We start from the raw sequence: 13,986 nt of genomic DNA, 5'->3' as shown, positions 1-13,986 counted from the left end.
ATGATTTAATGTTAAAGTCAGCCCTTTCTATTTATTTTCGACTATGAATTTAAATAATTTAAATTTAAAGTATAAATTGACGACAGAAGATAACATCGGTAAACCAGTACTTAACAGTGCTTATGAGCTTAGCTGAGTTGGTAGGGACAAATGCATAATATATGCAAGGTCCGGGGTTCAAAACCCGCCACCACAAAAAAAAAAAAAAAAAAAAAAAAAAAAAAAAAAACAGTACTTAACATTTAAATTACTAGTTCAAAAAGCATGATCGTGCTAAAAACATACATAAGAAAAATAGTTGTTGAGGAAAGCAAAACATAATATAAAGATAGAGTTTATAGATACTATACAATCCTAAAGTCCCAAAACAAAGTTACTTGAAAACCATGCACTATCAAGTTTCAAGAGGAATCCAGAAAATCTAACACCAAAAGAAGTTTAAAAGAGCATTTCCTCAATCTGCTTCAGTCAGCTATCAACTTCTTACCCACCTTCAAAACAACCTTCTTTACCCTAAATAATTTTAGGTCATTAGGTTTGGTCAAGGTTTAAGTCCTGATGCAAAAAATACAACTTGCTTCACCGCCTTATCATAACCGGCTTTGTACTGCACTGACATTTTATACTTCAGTTCTTCAATTTCAGCCTTCAACTTGTCAACGGTAACTTTGTAAGCATCTTCTTTTACAAGTAATTTCCCTTTATTCTTTGAATTTTCGTCCATTAGGTCTTTTTCTCTTGCCGCCATTCGCCTCTTTTCCAAGATTGTTTCTTCCAAAGTCTTCTTTAATTCGTCTTTCAGATTAGTGAGCTGAGCCATATCCTTCTCATAATCCGACAACTTCTTCTTCAATTCAGTAATCTCTCCGACATAATTCTTTTCATATTCAGACAACTTATTTTTCAATTCAGTGATCTCTCCAACATAAGCCTTGTTTTCTTTGACTGTATCCCCTAACTTTAGCCCCATGACATGAAGAAGGAAGGTTGTTCGAACGGAATCTGTCAGGCTAGTTTGGAGTACTCTTTCAAATTCCAACTCCTTAACTTTTTCATGAAACTTTTCCTGACTGAAATGCTTATTGATAAAGCCTCCGAAAGGAAAATTATCATCCCAGACTGATGTGGTATCACCATCACCACTACTATTGATCTCAGTGAAAAATGACGTCCACATTTCATCCACCCATTCCGAAGAACCTTGCTGGTTGTTTCCAGGAATTTGTACAGGAGCTGAACTTGAAACCTCCAGTCGAGGCCGTTTTACTTCAACGGTTTTGAGGGGCGTGTCCGGGAAATTATTGGTTGGAGCTTCCTGTGGAGAGTTCCTTACACATTTTTGACCATTATGTTCAAGCAACTCTTTTCCTGGCACATCTTTCACAAACATTGTGGAGAGTCTTCCTAATAAAGCAAATGGAAAGCCAAGATAAATGTAGGAAGCAAAAGAAATAAAATTAATGAAGGAATATTAAAAGAAAATGCCCAAATACTGGCACAGGACTTATTTATCAGCCATCACCACTATTACTTACTACCTACGATTAGGTGTGTCCCGGTGTCGGACACGCGTTGGTGTCCGACCGACACGACACCTATGATTTCACTGAATTACGTCATTTTCTCAGATTATTACCGATGTCGGCGTGTCAGTGTCCGTGTTGTGTCCGGTGTCCGTGCTTCATAGCTTACCACCACCACCTTAATCATAGATGAAATTTATTAAGAAATTCTACATCTTCCTACCGATCAGGGGACAACAATTGTTGAAAAACTAGTTGTAGCTCAACATTTAATCGATAAATCATATTAAGAATATTGTTTAGGATAAAATATGGTCCAGAACTAAAAGGATGCTAGATTTATGAATCTGGACAAAGAAAGGAAAGGAAGTTCTTCCCTGGTATGGCTTAGTTAGACATCAACAATCGCAAGAGAAATCACGGCTTGTTTGGCTCATACCGCATCCTATGACTTTTCCAAGGAATACACATTTACTAAATGAATGTTTCTTGCATTGAGATGTTTATTATAACATGTAAACCACAATACAACTATCAATGAACCTCAACTATCAAGACTATTTAATTAAACAAATTTGACACACAGGTAAGCAGATCCATGAAAAGTTTTGAAGACAGTCCACTAAATTATTCAGAATACTTGGTTCTTTACTCAAAAGAGTTCATTTTTTTTACTCACTCCAACACCTGAAACCTCAATTTAATAGACTACAAAGAAATCTTTTCCCTTAATAACAAATAAGCCTCGAAATATTCTCACCATGTACTCATCTTCCTTCCTCATAAACTAGTAAAATGTTTGATGAAACATGCACAAAAATCTGATTTTTAGCATAGTATCTTAATTTACAAAGAACTGAATTTAATATAATACAAGGGATTTTACATGCATTCAATCTAGAGTAGAAAGTGTAACACTTGAAATCAATACAACACCATATTGAGCTTAAATGCATAATCATTAGTGTACACATGCATATCAACTATAAAAAGGTACATGCAAGCACATATACAGCCTTAATTTTAGATGTTTTCAACAACTTCCAAAAGTAGAAAAATATATGAGAAACTCACCAAAATTAAGAGAGAAGATGATGATGATGATGTTGGTTTCAAAGACAAGAACAATGGTCAAGTCATTTTGCACAAAATCTTCTCCTCCTTCTCTCTAGTTCAAGCTGAGTGTGTAGTGTGTGTCTCTTTCTTTCTGAGTTTTGCAGAGAAAATATGCAGTGTGTAGGTGTTTGTCTTGTGAGTGAGAGTGAGAGTGAAAGTGAGGGAGTCAGAGTGAGATGTAGTGTTTTTAGGTGGCGTTTTCCCCTTTTTACCTCCAAGAATTCCTCTAAAGCTATTACAAGTCTTAGCCACGAGTATTTACTTTGAACGACCATTTGGTTGACAACTGACAACCATAATTTTCAAAGAAAAAGTAGGTATTTATATAAAAACCAAAACAATAGAGAGATAAAGTAAAAAATAACGTGAGTATGAAAGAGAAAGTTTATCACAAAATAGATGTTAAAATATCATTTCTCTTTCCCTATATCTATTACCAGAGAAAAAAATAAATTGGTGTTAAACCACTAGCTCACAGGAGAAGGGGCCCTACTAATCCAAAGTTCAGTCGGCAAGTAAGTAAGTAAAGTATGGTTAAGAATTATTTCCACTAAGAATCAAACTCAAGTTCTCCCGAACAATTTATCTTAGGGAAACTCATTAACCACTTGAGTTTAATTACTTGATTAGCAATTACTGAATTTCTTTTGCAACAAACAATCCAACCCAAATGTTTTAGGATTTTATCTGACGTGCATAAGTAAAATGATCTTACACCATGCACAAATGTGCTTTTAAACATTAGATTAATAAATCTCATCATATCTTATTTGATCCAATGATAAAATTTATTAATCAAACTATGAAAACTAACATGCGCATCATGAAAGATTTACCTCTCACTTGTGTACCATAGAATTGACCTTTTTTAATTGAAATTTATATTGGTCCTACTATTTTTATGCATATTTAGATAGTTTTAGTAACACATTCAGAAGGAAAAAAAATGGAAAACGACTGACATAAAGCTGACTTTTCTTTTTGTACAAATAAAGCTAAGAATTTTCTGTTTGATGAAATAAAATTGAGATTTTTATTGATAACCCTATTTGAAATTTTGTTTGACAATAATTGTTGGGACCTCAATAATAATTTGAATGTTGGTTCGTCACGGAAGCACTTGTGCTAATTGTGGGAACTCTCTCAGTGAAAGAACCAAATCATAGATATGATTCTCTGAATAGAGAGATAAACAAGAGATATGAATAATTTCATTGATTGTAATGATAGAGAAACTACAAGATCTTATATAGCCACGCTTATTCTAGATCATTCCGAACATACTCAAAAACAAACTAGTGAGCCATCAATCTTCTATACCTAATGGAAATATAGTAATTCCACTTCTTAGGTTTAATCATGATCATTTTGGCCCCCTAAGTCATTGTGCTCAGTCTGCAATCCCGAATCAATGAAGCCCATATCCTTGCTCATAACATTGCAAGAGTCAAGTACATAACAAGTTCACTTGATCAATAGGAAGTCACTACATAACAAGTTCAAACAATGCAAATTTTATAATGTCATGAGCATGAGTTTCTAACAACATGTGAGTCTCCTCATTTCCCTATCCCAAAACAGCAACTCCTGTTAACTAGGGCGTGCGCATCCAATTACCTTTCTTTGATAAAATATAACAAGAATCATTGAGCAGTGACACACTTTATAGCATTTGAAAACATTTACCTTCGAAGAATGACACCGGAGAATCAAAATAGGAGGGAAAAAAACTGTACACTAACTATGAGGATTGAAAGAACTCGTCCTTTTTTCCATGGCAAGTCTTCCACTGATGAAAATAACCTAGCTGCAGCTGGCCTAATAGATTAACTTATTCATTTAACATTCCAAAAGCTTTCATGAAGAAAGCATATTCATAAGCTGTTTCATCGCACTGAGCATAGCGACCACCTTCACCAAAATGGCCACCTACCATACTTGTTTTCATGATAACAGCACGAGAACAACGAGAGCAGGTACTATCTCTTACTTTCGCTACCCATTTAGCACCTTCCCAAACTCCAACCCTGAGAATCAGTGTCAATTGCTAACATCAATCTCCTTGAAGCCAATAACAGTAGATATAATGCATATAACTATTGAGTCAATTTAGTAATTCAAATATGCTAAATAGCAACCTAGTCCCTTAAATTTGAACATCATTCAATGTGGTCCTTTTTCCAAATTTAGCACCACAATTTTAAAAGTTCTATGTTTCTCTTGATGCACCAAGAGACTGTTCAAGTCAATATGTAAGTATTTTATTGGTTTTGATGGATGTTTGTTAGAGATATCTTGATGGAATGACTATTGATTGATGTTCTTTGATTGAAGGGACCAATTGACCACATAACTCAAGGTAACTAATGCTTAGAGACTTTTGGAAGAGTGAGATTGCCTTGAATCATTAACTGCCGATGTAACCATAACTGAAGGAAAGCAACAATCTTGAGGAATGTTGTCATAAGGAGAAAAACTAAAAATAGAATCGAAGTTTGATTGAATTTGAGGATTTCCAAATTCTTCATAATCCAGGATTGTGAGGGGTAGACTGGGATCCAACAATGTGTTGCATACATCAAGAAATGGTACCTGATACATATAACCCATCCGAGTGTCACAGGTTAAACTAAAATATGAAATTATGGATAGAGAATGCAAAATATTGATTGAATTTATTACCCTTCTAAATCAAAATAAGTGAATTACTTACCTAGTTTTTTTTTTAAGGAAATTACTTACCTAGTTAATTACCACATTTATAAAAAAAGTTAAAAATATTGATACCATTGGAAGCAGAGAATTGATCACTGGTATAAAAATACAAATATATGATGCGAGACATGCATGACATAAACATAGATCCTTGATAGGCAAATAGTGTTTTACTTTACATACATTTAAATATTTCCAAAACGGACATACACACGTGCACATGGAGAGAGATGAAGAGCTATACGATAGAATTCCGAGCTCACTCGGTGATATATATTTTGAAATTAATTTTTGTCTAAACTCCGAAGTTATGCCTTTCTACTAACCATACACATCAAAGAGTGAGAATTGATTATTTCGAATTTTGACAACAATGCATCAAATGAGTTTTCGCCCAACACTAGACAAAAGGGTTTACTTAAAGAACTTGCAATTGAAATGTTCAAAGTCTTTTTTAACGACTAACGCCATCTCTGATAAACTACCCTTCAATGTCAAGATGACAAATACCTTTAAAATGGCGGCACGAAAGAGTTGTGGATACATATTGATAGTTGCGCCAACAAGAAGGCAGCCTGCACTCCATCCAACAGCACCAAGATGGTCTTTGCGGATATAACCCTCATTAACCAGGTAGTTGCCACAAGATACAAAGTCTGATATTGAATTGTGTTTGTTTAGTCCACTCCCTGATTTATGCCATGAACGACCACCACCTCCACCTCCTCTGGTACAATACAGAAAGAAGATAATTAAAAATATGGATATTTAAGTTACCAGTATCATAATAGAAACTTCCAATCTATTTGACCAACAGGGTCATATAACAATACCAAAAATCAGTTTCAGTGATTTCAAACAACCAACCTTACATCAGCAAATGCCACAACCCAACCACGATCCAATAAACTCAGACGATCTGAACACCAGCTCTTATCAAGATCTTCTCCATATGCTCCATAGCCTACTAAAATTCCTGGGCTTTGACCTTTCTGCCAGAATTCCCTTGAGTACACAATGGTTAGTGGAACTTTTACACCATCATGGGAAACAACTTCCTCTCTTTTACAACAATATACTTCTGAAAAGTCCTTCCATCTCTGTGAATCGGAATGTGAGGCACTCTCTTTGCTTTCAATGCATGCTTCTTGAATTGGATTATTAATTAACTCGAAAGGTGGGATGCGTGATTGACCAGCAGAATCACAATTCACTTCCTCTTGATGCACAATTGAATATGTTTGTCTCGACATGTCATAGTCAGCAATAACATCTGGCATCTGTCCACTCACAAATGAAAAACATGGTTAGGTTAAAGCAACTATAAGGTAGATGTAGATTTAGTCTCAGGTCTAGCTTCACAGGTCTAGATATGGAAGAATCCATCTTGTGATCAATAGTGAATGTAGAGAAGTAGACTCATACTTGATAGAACCCAATTTGAGTCCTTATCAAGACATTGAAAATGATTCTAGAATACTTGACTGATTCTGACAGCCTTTTTCAAGACTATTAATAAGAAAAGGAAAGAGATCCCGAAGTGTAGATTCTCATGATTAAAATCAAACATTTAAAAGAACTAGAACCAATAAACTAATTAAAGGAAACAACAATGAACAGTTAAGGAAACAAAACAAATCTAATTACGTAGTTCCCTTCTCAAATATTTCATCCCATAGAGGGATCTACACCATCACCCTTTCGGTTTTGAGTTTATCCTCAAGCATAAATTCAAGATACCTTTATCGGAATTGGCCAACCAGTTCCCATTTTGCATTTTCTTGAGAATATTTTCCATAGTACATTGACAGATCCTGCTTCTTGATGCTATTCTACTGCAAAGAATAGCTCAAGGAGTCGGTAAGGCTTTGGTGTTGCATTGCTATAACATCTGGTTGGGGTCCCTTAAATAGTTCTGTTTAGCTACTGTTAATTGGCCATATGGTTGAAATCAAGCCATACCACTCTCAAACTATAAAACTCAACCCTCTGCTGGGCTTGGAAGAGCGTATCACAACTTCACAAGCATCTTGGAGTATTGCAAGTTGCAACTATCTCCAAGAAGACTTCCACTGCTTCAATTCATGTAAACCAGAAGGCAGTAAGGAGGCTCCCTACTTTATAGTAACTAGACTGGAGTGACATCTAAGGTCTAAGATAAGAAGTGTTGCAGCAGAACTCAGCCCAGGGTACACAACTAGTGTAGCATCTATGGTACATCTCAATGATTTATAATATAAAGTGAATGAAGTTGGCTTTTAATAGGTACAGGCAGTGAGATATGGTCAACAAGGAAATTCTCCTTTTAAAAACCAACATTATATTAACAAAGAAACTAACCTACTTATACAAAGCTGCTAAAAAAATATAGTAAATAATTTTTCTTTTTTTTTTAATGTTTGAAATCCTTTTTATTGACATTAAATGATCAAATGAGTAAAGCAAATCATAACTAAATCTACAAATGTATATATAGATGACTTAAGTTATCATACCACAGGTGATGAAAGAACTACACGGTAAACCGTATTCAGGAAGTCATGATTGGAACCAGGAACGGAACTGCATGTATTCAATGGCAGAGGAAAGTACCATGGTTTCAGATCTTGAATATATACTTGATTCTGCAAAACAACGCATGATAAGGTCAATAATTTATTTGCAGTCCATCTTAGAGGAGCTTTTTCATTTAATATCAATCCAGACAAGGAAATCAAACTACAAGCTGCAAGTAAAATGATATACCCAAAAGAAAAGGTCTTAATAGATTGCAGTAACTGCAAGTAATTTTACCATTTTCCTCTCCCACTCCTCAATTTTAGGATTTCATGATTTTTATCACTTAGCTGGTAATTCCTCTTAAGGCTATTAAGAAAGCGTATCCTATATGGCACATTGTCCTCACCCCCTGCAAAATCTATAGTTGACTGTCGTTGTATTGATTTTACTATCAAAGTTGGTCCAAATAGACAAGTGGACAGATTAAAATCCCAACTAGTACCAAAAGATTACACTCAAATATATGGCTTGAAATACTATGCTATTTGTTTTTATATTATTATGATGGCATTTATTATTTTTTGTGAGGCGCTTGCCCTTGTACCGTCTATAAAGTGAGCTAGAGGAGCAGATTCTTTGGAGCAACCACTTGGTTTGTTTCTCAAGTCTTATTTGCATATGCACAGTTGGATTGTGATGCTAGTGAGAAAAGGTTCACTTCAGGTTATTGCATGCTTATAGGAGGAAACTTGATCTTAAAGAAGAGCATGAAAATATTGTTGTCAAAAGATCAAGTGCATAATCATGGTAAGCATCATGCTATAGCTAAGACTATTTGTGAACTTTTCTGGCTAAAATATTTGCTCCAAGAGTTGAGATTTTATGAGATAGGTCCTGTAAAACTTTATTGTGATACCCAATCATTCTTCAAATCCAATCTTTCATGAAAGAACTGAACAAAAAAATGTTACTGCTGCTTCAATTGAGAAACGAACCTCTCAAGTGTTATCAACTTTCTTTTGTGGAATGATATCCAATGTAAGCTGGTGGACATGCTGACTAAGTCCTTACAGGATCGTAGAAAAGTGCATTTATGTAACAAGATGGATGCATCTAAGGTTTCATTTTTGACTGGATGACTCTTTCCTTTTATTCTTTATAGCATTTCATATTTTCAGTACATAGCCCTAAGCTAACATTAATACTAATACAAGTTTAAGGATTTCGACAGCACTGCCTTTGTATATATTTGTACAGCCCTTTCTGATTAATAATAAAAAATATGCAGATTCAAATAATAAAAAATCTGCAGATTCAATTATGCTATTAGTTGAAGTGGAAGAAACCGGTTTATATACAAAATGATAATTTGTTTTTATCGAGCCAACTTTCCCACTAAAATGATTTAGCAACAAATTCAATTAACTAACCCAACACTAAGCCATTCAGTTATCACATATAAATTAAGTTTAGAAAATGTATATCAGGTAGCATCAGTTTGATTGTGATTGATGTCAAATAATATACCTTGAAATCAATTTCGAAAGGTAAGTTCAAGGAACATAGCAAAGGAAGACCTTTCTTATTGAGGAAAAGAACCAGATGTCCATTAAAGATGTCCATATCACATAGGCTTGTATCTTTATCAGGAAGGATGATAGTCTGAAATAAAAAGAGCATACAAATGAGGAGTTAGAGACACGATAACGATATCATCACACACAGACGCACAGGTGAATGACAGCTTAAATGAGAGAGAGATGTATGAAGCTCATCAAACATAACCTGCAACTTAGGTGACTCGATATCTTCAACTCGGCATCTAACAAGGTAATACTCTTCACCAGACCATTGACCATCAGGCAAAGGAGCATTAGTGAGGATATAAAATAGACTAGAGTGATGCTCTACAAAGTACTGTACACCAGAAGTACGTTCACATAGTCTTTGTAAACCATCCATTGGATTGGTGGAATCTATAACATAAACCTGTGATAAGAATCAATATAAACATGTCACTAAGTTAGAAAGAATTTGTTATAAATTCATAAAACAAGACATATAAGCCTTCCTCAGATGAAGTCCTTGAGTTTGAATTCACAGTAATGAACTTGCCATCCTTTGTGCTTGTTATGTCCACACAAAAACTGGAATCACTTTCAGTAAATATTGGGAGATCATTCACAAGATCACATCCAAGTTTCCTGCAGAGAACCCTGCCGTAATATCATACAAAAGTTAGGATACGATCTTAACGCAACTATCATTCATTACCTTCCCTTCCCCAAACCCTAAAAAAATCCACAAAACAGAGATTCTGGTTACAATATTTTGCCTGTAAGGTCGCTGGTTTTCATCCGATTGAGTATAAAAAAGAGAGCTTGCATCTCGAGCCCAAGCCAAGCTAACAACATCATCCACTTCTATATTTGGGTCATGTAATCCACTTCTGAGGTCTTTAACCTGAAGCATAAACCGTTCACCACCAGAAATATCAACCGTGTATGCAAGGTAGTTATGATCAGGTGAAACCCTACATGTTCCCACGTGGACATACCCTGTAGTATTGTTTAAATTGTTAAATATCACCAATCACCAATAGGGAAGTAATAAAACAAAATAAAAAAATCAAGCAGAATTTAACATTTAACAATTTCAGTATAAATCCCTTAAAAAAATTCAGTATGAACCATCCCATGAAGTAATATAGCCAGAGGTTAAAACAGTGACCTTAATTCCTTATCCAATTTAGAGTAACAAGATTAATTATAACATGTCAGACTTGCATTCAATTTTGCATAATCAAGTCTCGGAATCAAACTCAAGGTAACTTACAATACATCCATATATTGTGTTGAATGGTAACTTACCATATTTCTCTGCGAGTTCATTCCAGTCAAGCAAAACCTCCTCCCTTTTAGATCCTGCCATTCCATGGCGGTGCAAAAATGTATTCATCCAACCACTTCGCTCTGTTTCCAGCTTCCTACACATCACAGGATATTCCTTTCCCTCTGGAATGTACTGGTAATACAACCTGAACAACAAAACAAAAGCAATCAATTAAATCAAAATAAACCATTTTGCATAAATACAATTGTATAGTTCCATTAACACAATCAATTTTAATTAAAATTAAACATTCAATTTAAATTAGTTTTCAAAATATTCAAGATTATAAATTATAAATAACTAGCAGAAAGACGGACAAAGGTGTGTTCATCATTCTGCATTTCTTTTGCGTTTAGTGTGTCTATTTTATTGTATTCTTTACAATAGTTGTTTCAATCAAAACCAATAAACCGCGCACAAAATTGAAGAAAAAAATGTCACACTAAAATCTTGTATTCTCTTTATACATAGGTAAAGTCATTAATATGTGAAAATAGTCAGGTCTAATTGGTTGGAGGGGAAGCAAGTGGTTATTTCAAGATTTAGTGTCATGGTTCATTTTTTCTGGAGGAGACAAATGAACTTTTAGATGAGCTGGTTTGACCCAAATGAGATCCTTATGAGTCGCCTATTCATCTTGAACAACCTGAGTCAACAATGATAAATTCCTTTGACTGAGTACCCATCATTAGGATAAATGTTCCAATACCATTTGTCTTAAGAGCTATCCTGCAAAAAATTGTTATCCGGCATAGAACTACATTCTTCCACCAATCCCTCCTGAGACCATTTTAGCTCCCTCCAAAATGGGGGACTTGGAGGGCAAATGATATATATTTTTCGTGTGAATTGGATAACCTTTGCATGCAATTCAAGAGTATTCCCTTGATCCTCGTCGTAAGACCGCAACTCATAGCTGGATTCGAACTTAGAACCTTTAGTTAAGCTGAAAGATCCTTACCATCTCACCTAAGTGTTCTTGAGCGAGCGGAGAGAATAATCGATTTAACTTACACTACAATAACCCTATACTCTTAATATGACATTAAATATTAGGGTTAATAGTGTTTTACCCCTGTAATATTAGTCATTTCTGGTTTTTCCCAGTAATAGTGTTTTAACCCTGTATTATAAGGGTGAAAAATGTAATTTACTTTCCGTCGAAATTCCTCCCCTTGTCTAACCAAACACAAAGCATTTTAAAATCTCTCCCCTCTATATCTCTTCCCCCAACAAAATGTGCATTTGAATTATGTATATAACATTGTATTCCCCAAATAACACAAGGTTTAAGTTTAATTATTTTATTTCAATTGAACTTGAATGTAAAGAGCTAATTAAGTTTAAAAAACAGAAGAAAACTAACCATGGTCCCCAACGTTCAGGTGGGGTGCAAATAGAAGGAGGCAATCGTGCTTTCATCTCAGAAGACAACTGAGAGCGAAGTTTGAGAGTATCAGCCATGAATGCATCAGCATAACTATTTTCACGGTTGAGATGTTCCAACAAATGAGGATCGTCGGTGTTGGACATCCAGTGATATGGGTCCTCCCATGTCCTGCCGTGAACAGACACTGTGAAAGGGAGTTTTCTTGGGGAGGGTGGAGGTTGTGGCGGAAGTGTGGTGGTAGGGTGGTGGCAGAGGGTGGAGAAAAGGGAAGTGATAGTGACATTGGTGAGTTCGAGTTTGAGTTTGGCGGCGTGGCAATGTGGGAGATGAATAAGGGCGCGGTGTGCCATGGAAAAGATTCTCGTTCTCTCGCAATAATTCATATAAAAATTTCAAAATAGTTCTTTAATACGTACACCATTCTCCGGTCGCTATTATAAACAAAAATCTACATTTGTTTACCTATTAAATAAAGGCGCGGTGTGCACATGGTCTTTATTATAGACCACATACATCATTAAATAAATAAATCTAAAATGTAATTTTTTACTTGTATTAGTGACCGAAGGGTGTATCTATACCTACCTGTTAATGCAAAACATAATTTTGGTGTAGCCTATTTGTTTACCCATTTTACCCCTGATTATTTGTAAATATTCCATATAAAATAAACGGTTGGAAGTAAAAAAAAAATCAACGATGTTTGGTTATCATATTTGAAAATCAAAATGTAACTTCTTTTCTTTACAATCTTTTTGTCATTGACCTTTATTCCATTACAACCTTTCGTTACAATTTTCCCTTCCACCATTTTTTTCCCAGGCACTACCATTTCTTTTCATTGATATTCTTAACCTTCCCATTAATTTTAAAGTCACGCTTGGTCACTTAAATTGGAAATTTCAACATGAAATGAGGGGTACCACTTACACTAATTCATTCCTTGATTCTTATAATTCTTTTCATTGACATATCTTTATTTATTTTATCATTTCCTTCTAATTCAAGTTGATTGTCTGTATTTGAATCACTCTCTCCATCTTTCATCTCACTGGATCATTTCTTTATTTCCTTTCTAACTTTGCTTTATCATTTTTTTAATTTTAATGTGTGGCTATGAGGCCTTTACAATGCAATGATGGTAGGAGTTCCTATAGTATGTTTTTCTTCCTTATATTATCTCTTCCATTTTTTTGGAAACTAACTTTTGAATTTGATATCTTTAATTTCTATTTAATGAAACAAAAATGTTGTAATTCCATAAGACATAACTCTCTCTCTCTCTCAATTTGTATCTCAAACTATTTCATCATGAACTTATTTCAATTATCAATTTTTCCTACTTGCTACATTTATCATTAAAGTACATATAAGTGATCTCCTTTTTCAATTTTCACTTTGTTGAGAAATATTTTTTACCAGTAAAAATTTCTTTTAAAACTCCGATGAAATGTTTTGCATAATTTTTCTATACTACTGATGCAGTTATAGAATTTGCCTCTCAATGAATTACAAATTCATACTAACCTTCATATTGAACGTACCAGATGGAGAGGCCAATGTGGAAACTTGATTCTACAAACTTTAATGAAATTTTACATTGATTTTTTATTTAACCGGACAAATGTTGAAACTTGATTCAGAGAGGGAGCATAACATTCACAGGAGGGGTCTTCTACTCTATTTTTTTTCCAGTAATGAATTCAATTTTTATAATTTGTACTTTATTAATTTTTATTAGGGTTAATAGTGTTTTATCCCCCTATAATATACGTCATTTTCGGTTTTCCCCCTGTAAAAATTTTTGTTTAGTTTCTGTCCTTATAATTTGAAGATTTTTTAGTTTTGGAC

General features: G+C 34.5%; 2 protein-coding genes across 2 annotated transcripts; both read right to left on the bottom strand.

Moving 5' to 3' along the window:
- Positions 1 to 235: 235 nt before the first annotated feature.
- On the bottom strand, positions 236 to 2,854 carry LOC120580505 (uncharacterized). Its single transcript, XM_039834163.1, has 2 exons — positions 2,598 to 2,854; positions 236 to 1,404 (listed from the first exon to the last, which is right to left on the bottom strand). The coding sequence occupies exon 2, from the start codon at positions 1,388 to 1,390 to the stop codon at positions 542 to 544; it is 849 nt and encodes a 282-aa protein (XP_039690097.1). The 5' UTR covers positions 1,391 to 1,404; positions 2,598 to 2,854; the 3' UTR covers positions 236 to 541.
- Positions 2,855 to 3,653: 799 nt separating this feature from the next.
- On the bottom strand, positions 3,654 to 12,522 carry LOC11430090 (dipeptidyl aminopeptidase BI). The gene is made up of 11 exons (XM_024785256.1): positions 12,112 to 12,522; positions 10,724 to 10,890; positions 10,189 to 10,411; positions 9,925 to 10,069; positions 9,639 to 9,842; positions 9,381 to 9,515; positions 7,850 to 7,978; positions 6,222 to 6,634; positions 5,865 to 6,081; positions 5,038 to 5,231; positions 3,654 to 4,666 (listed from the first exon to the last, which is right to left on the bottom strand). Exons 1-11 carry the CDS (start codon positions 12,516 to 12,518, stop codon positions 4,471 to 4,473), a joined length of 2,430 nt encoding a protein of 809 aa, XP_024641024.1. The 5' UTR covers positions 12,519 to 12,522; the 3' UTR covers positions 3,654 to 4,470.
- Positions 12,523 to 13,986: the final 1,464 nt, after the last annotated feature.

The sequence above is a fragment of the Medicago truncatula genome, chromosome 5 (assembly GCF_003473485.1).
Source record: "Medicago truncatula cultivar Jemalong A17 chromosome 5, MtrunA17r5.0-ANR, whole genome shotgun sequence".
NCBI lineage: Eukaryota > Viridiplantae > Streptophyta > Magnoliopsida > Fabales > Fabaceae > Medicago > Medicago truncatula.
The sequence above is the reverse complement of the archived record's forward strand: the minus strand, read 5'-3'. Positions and strand labels throughout refer to the sequence as shown.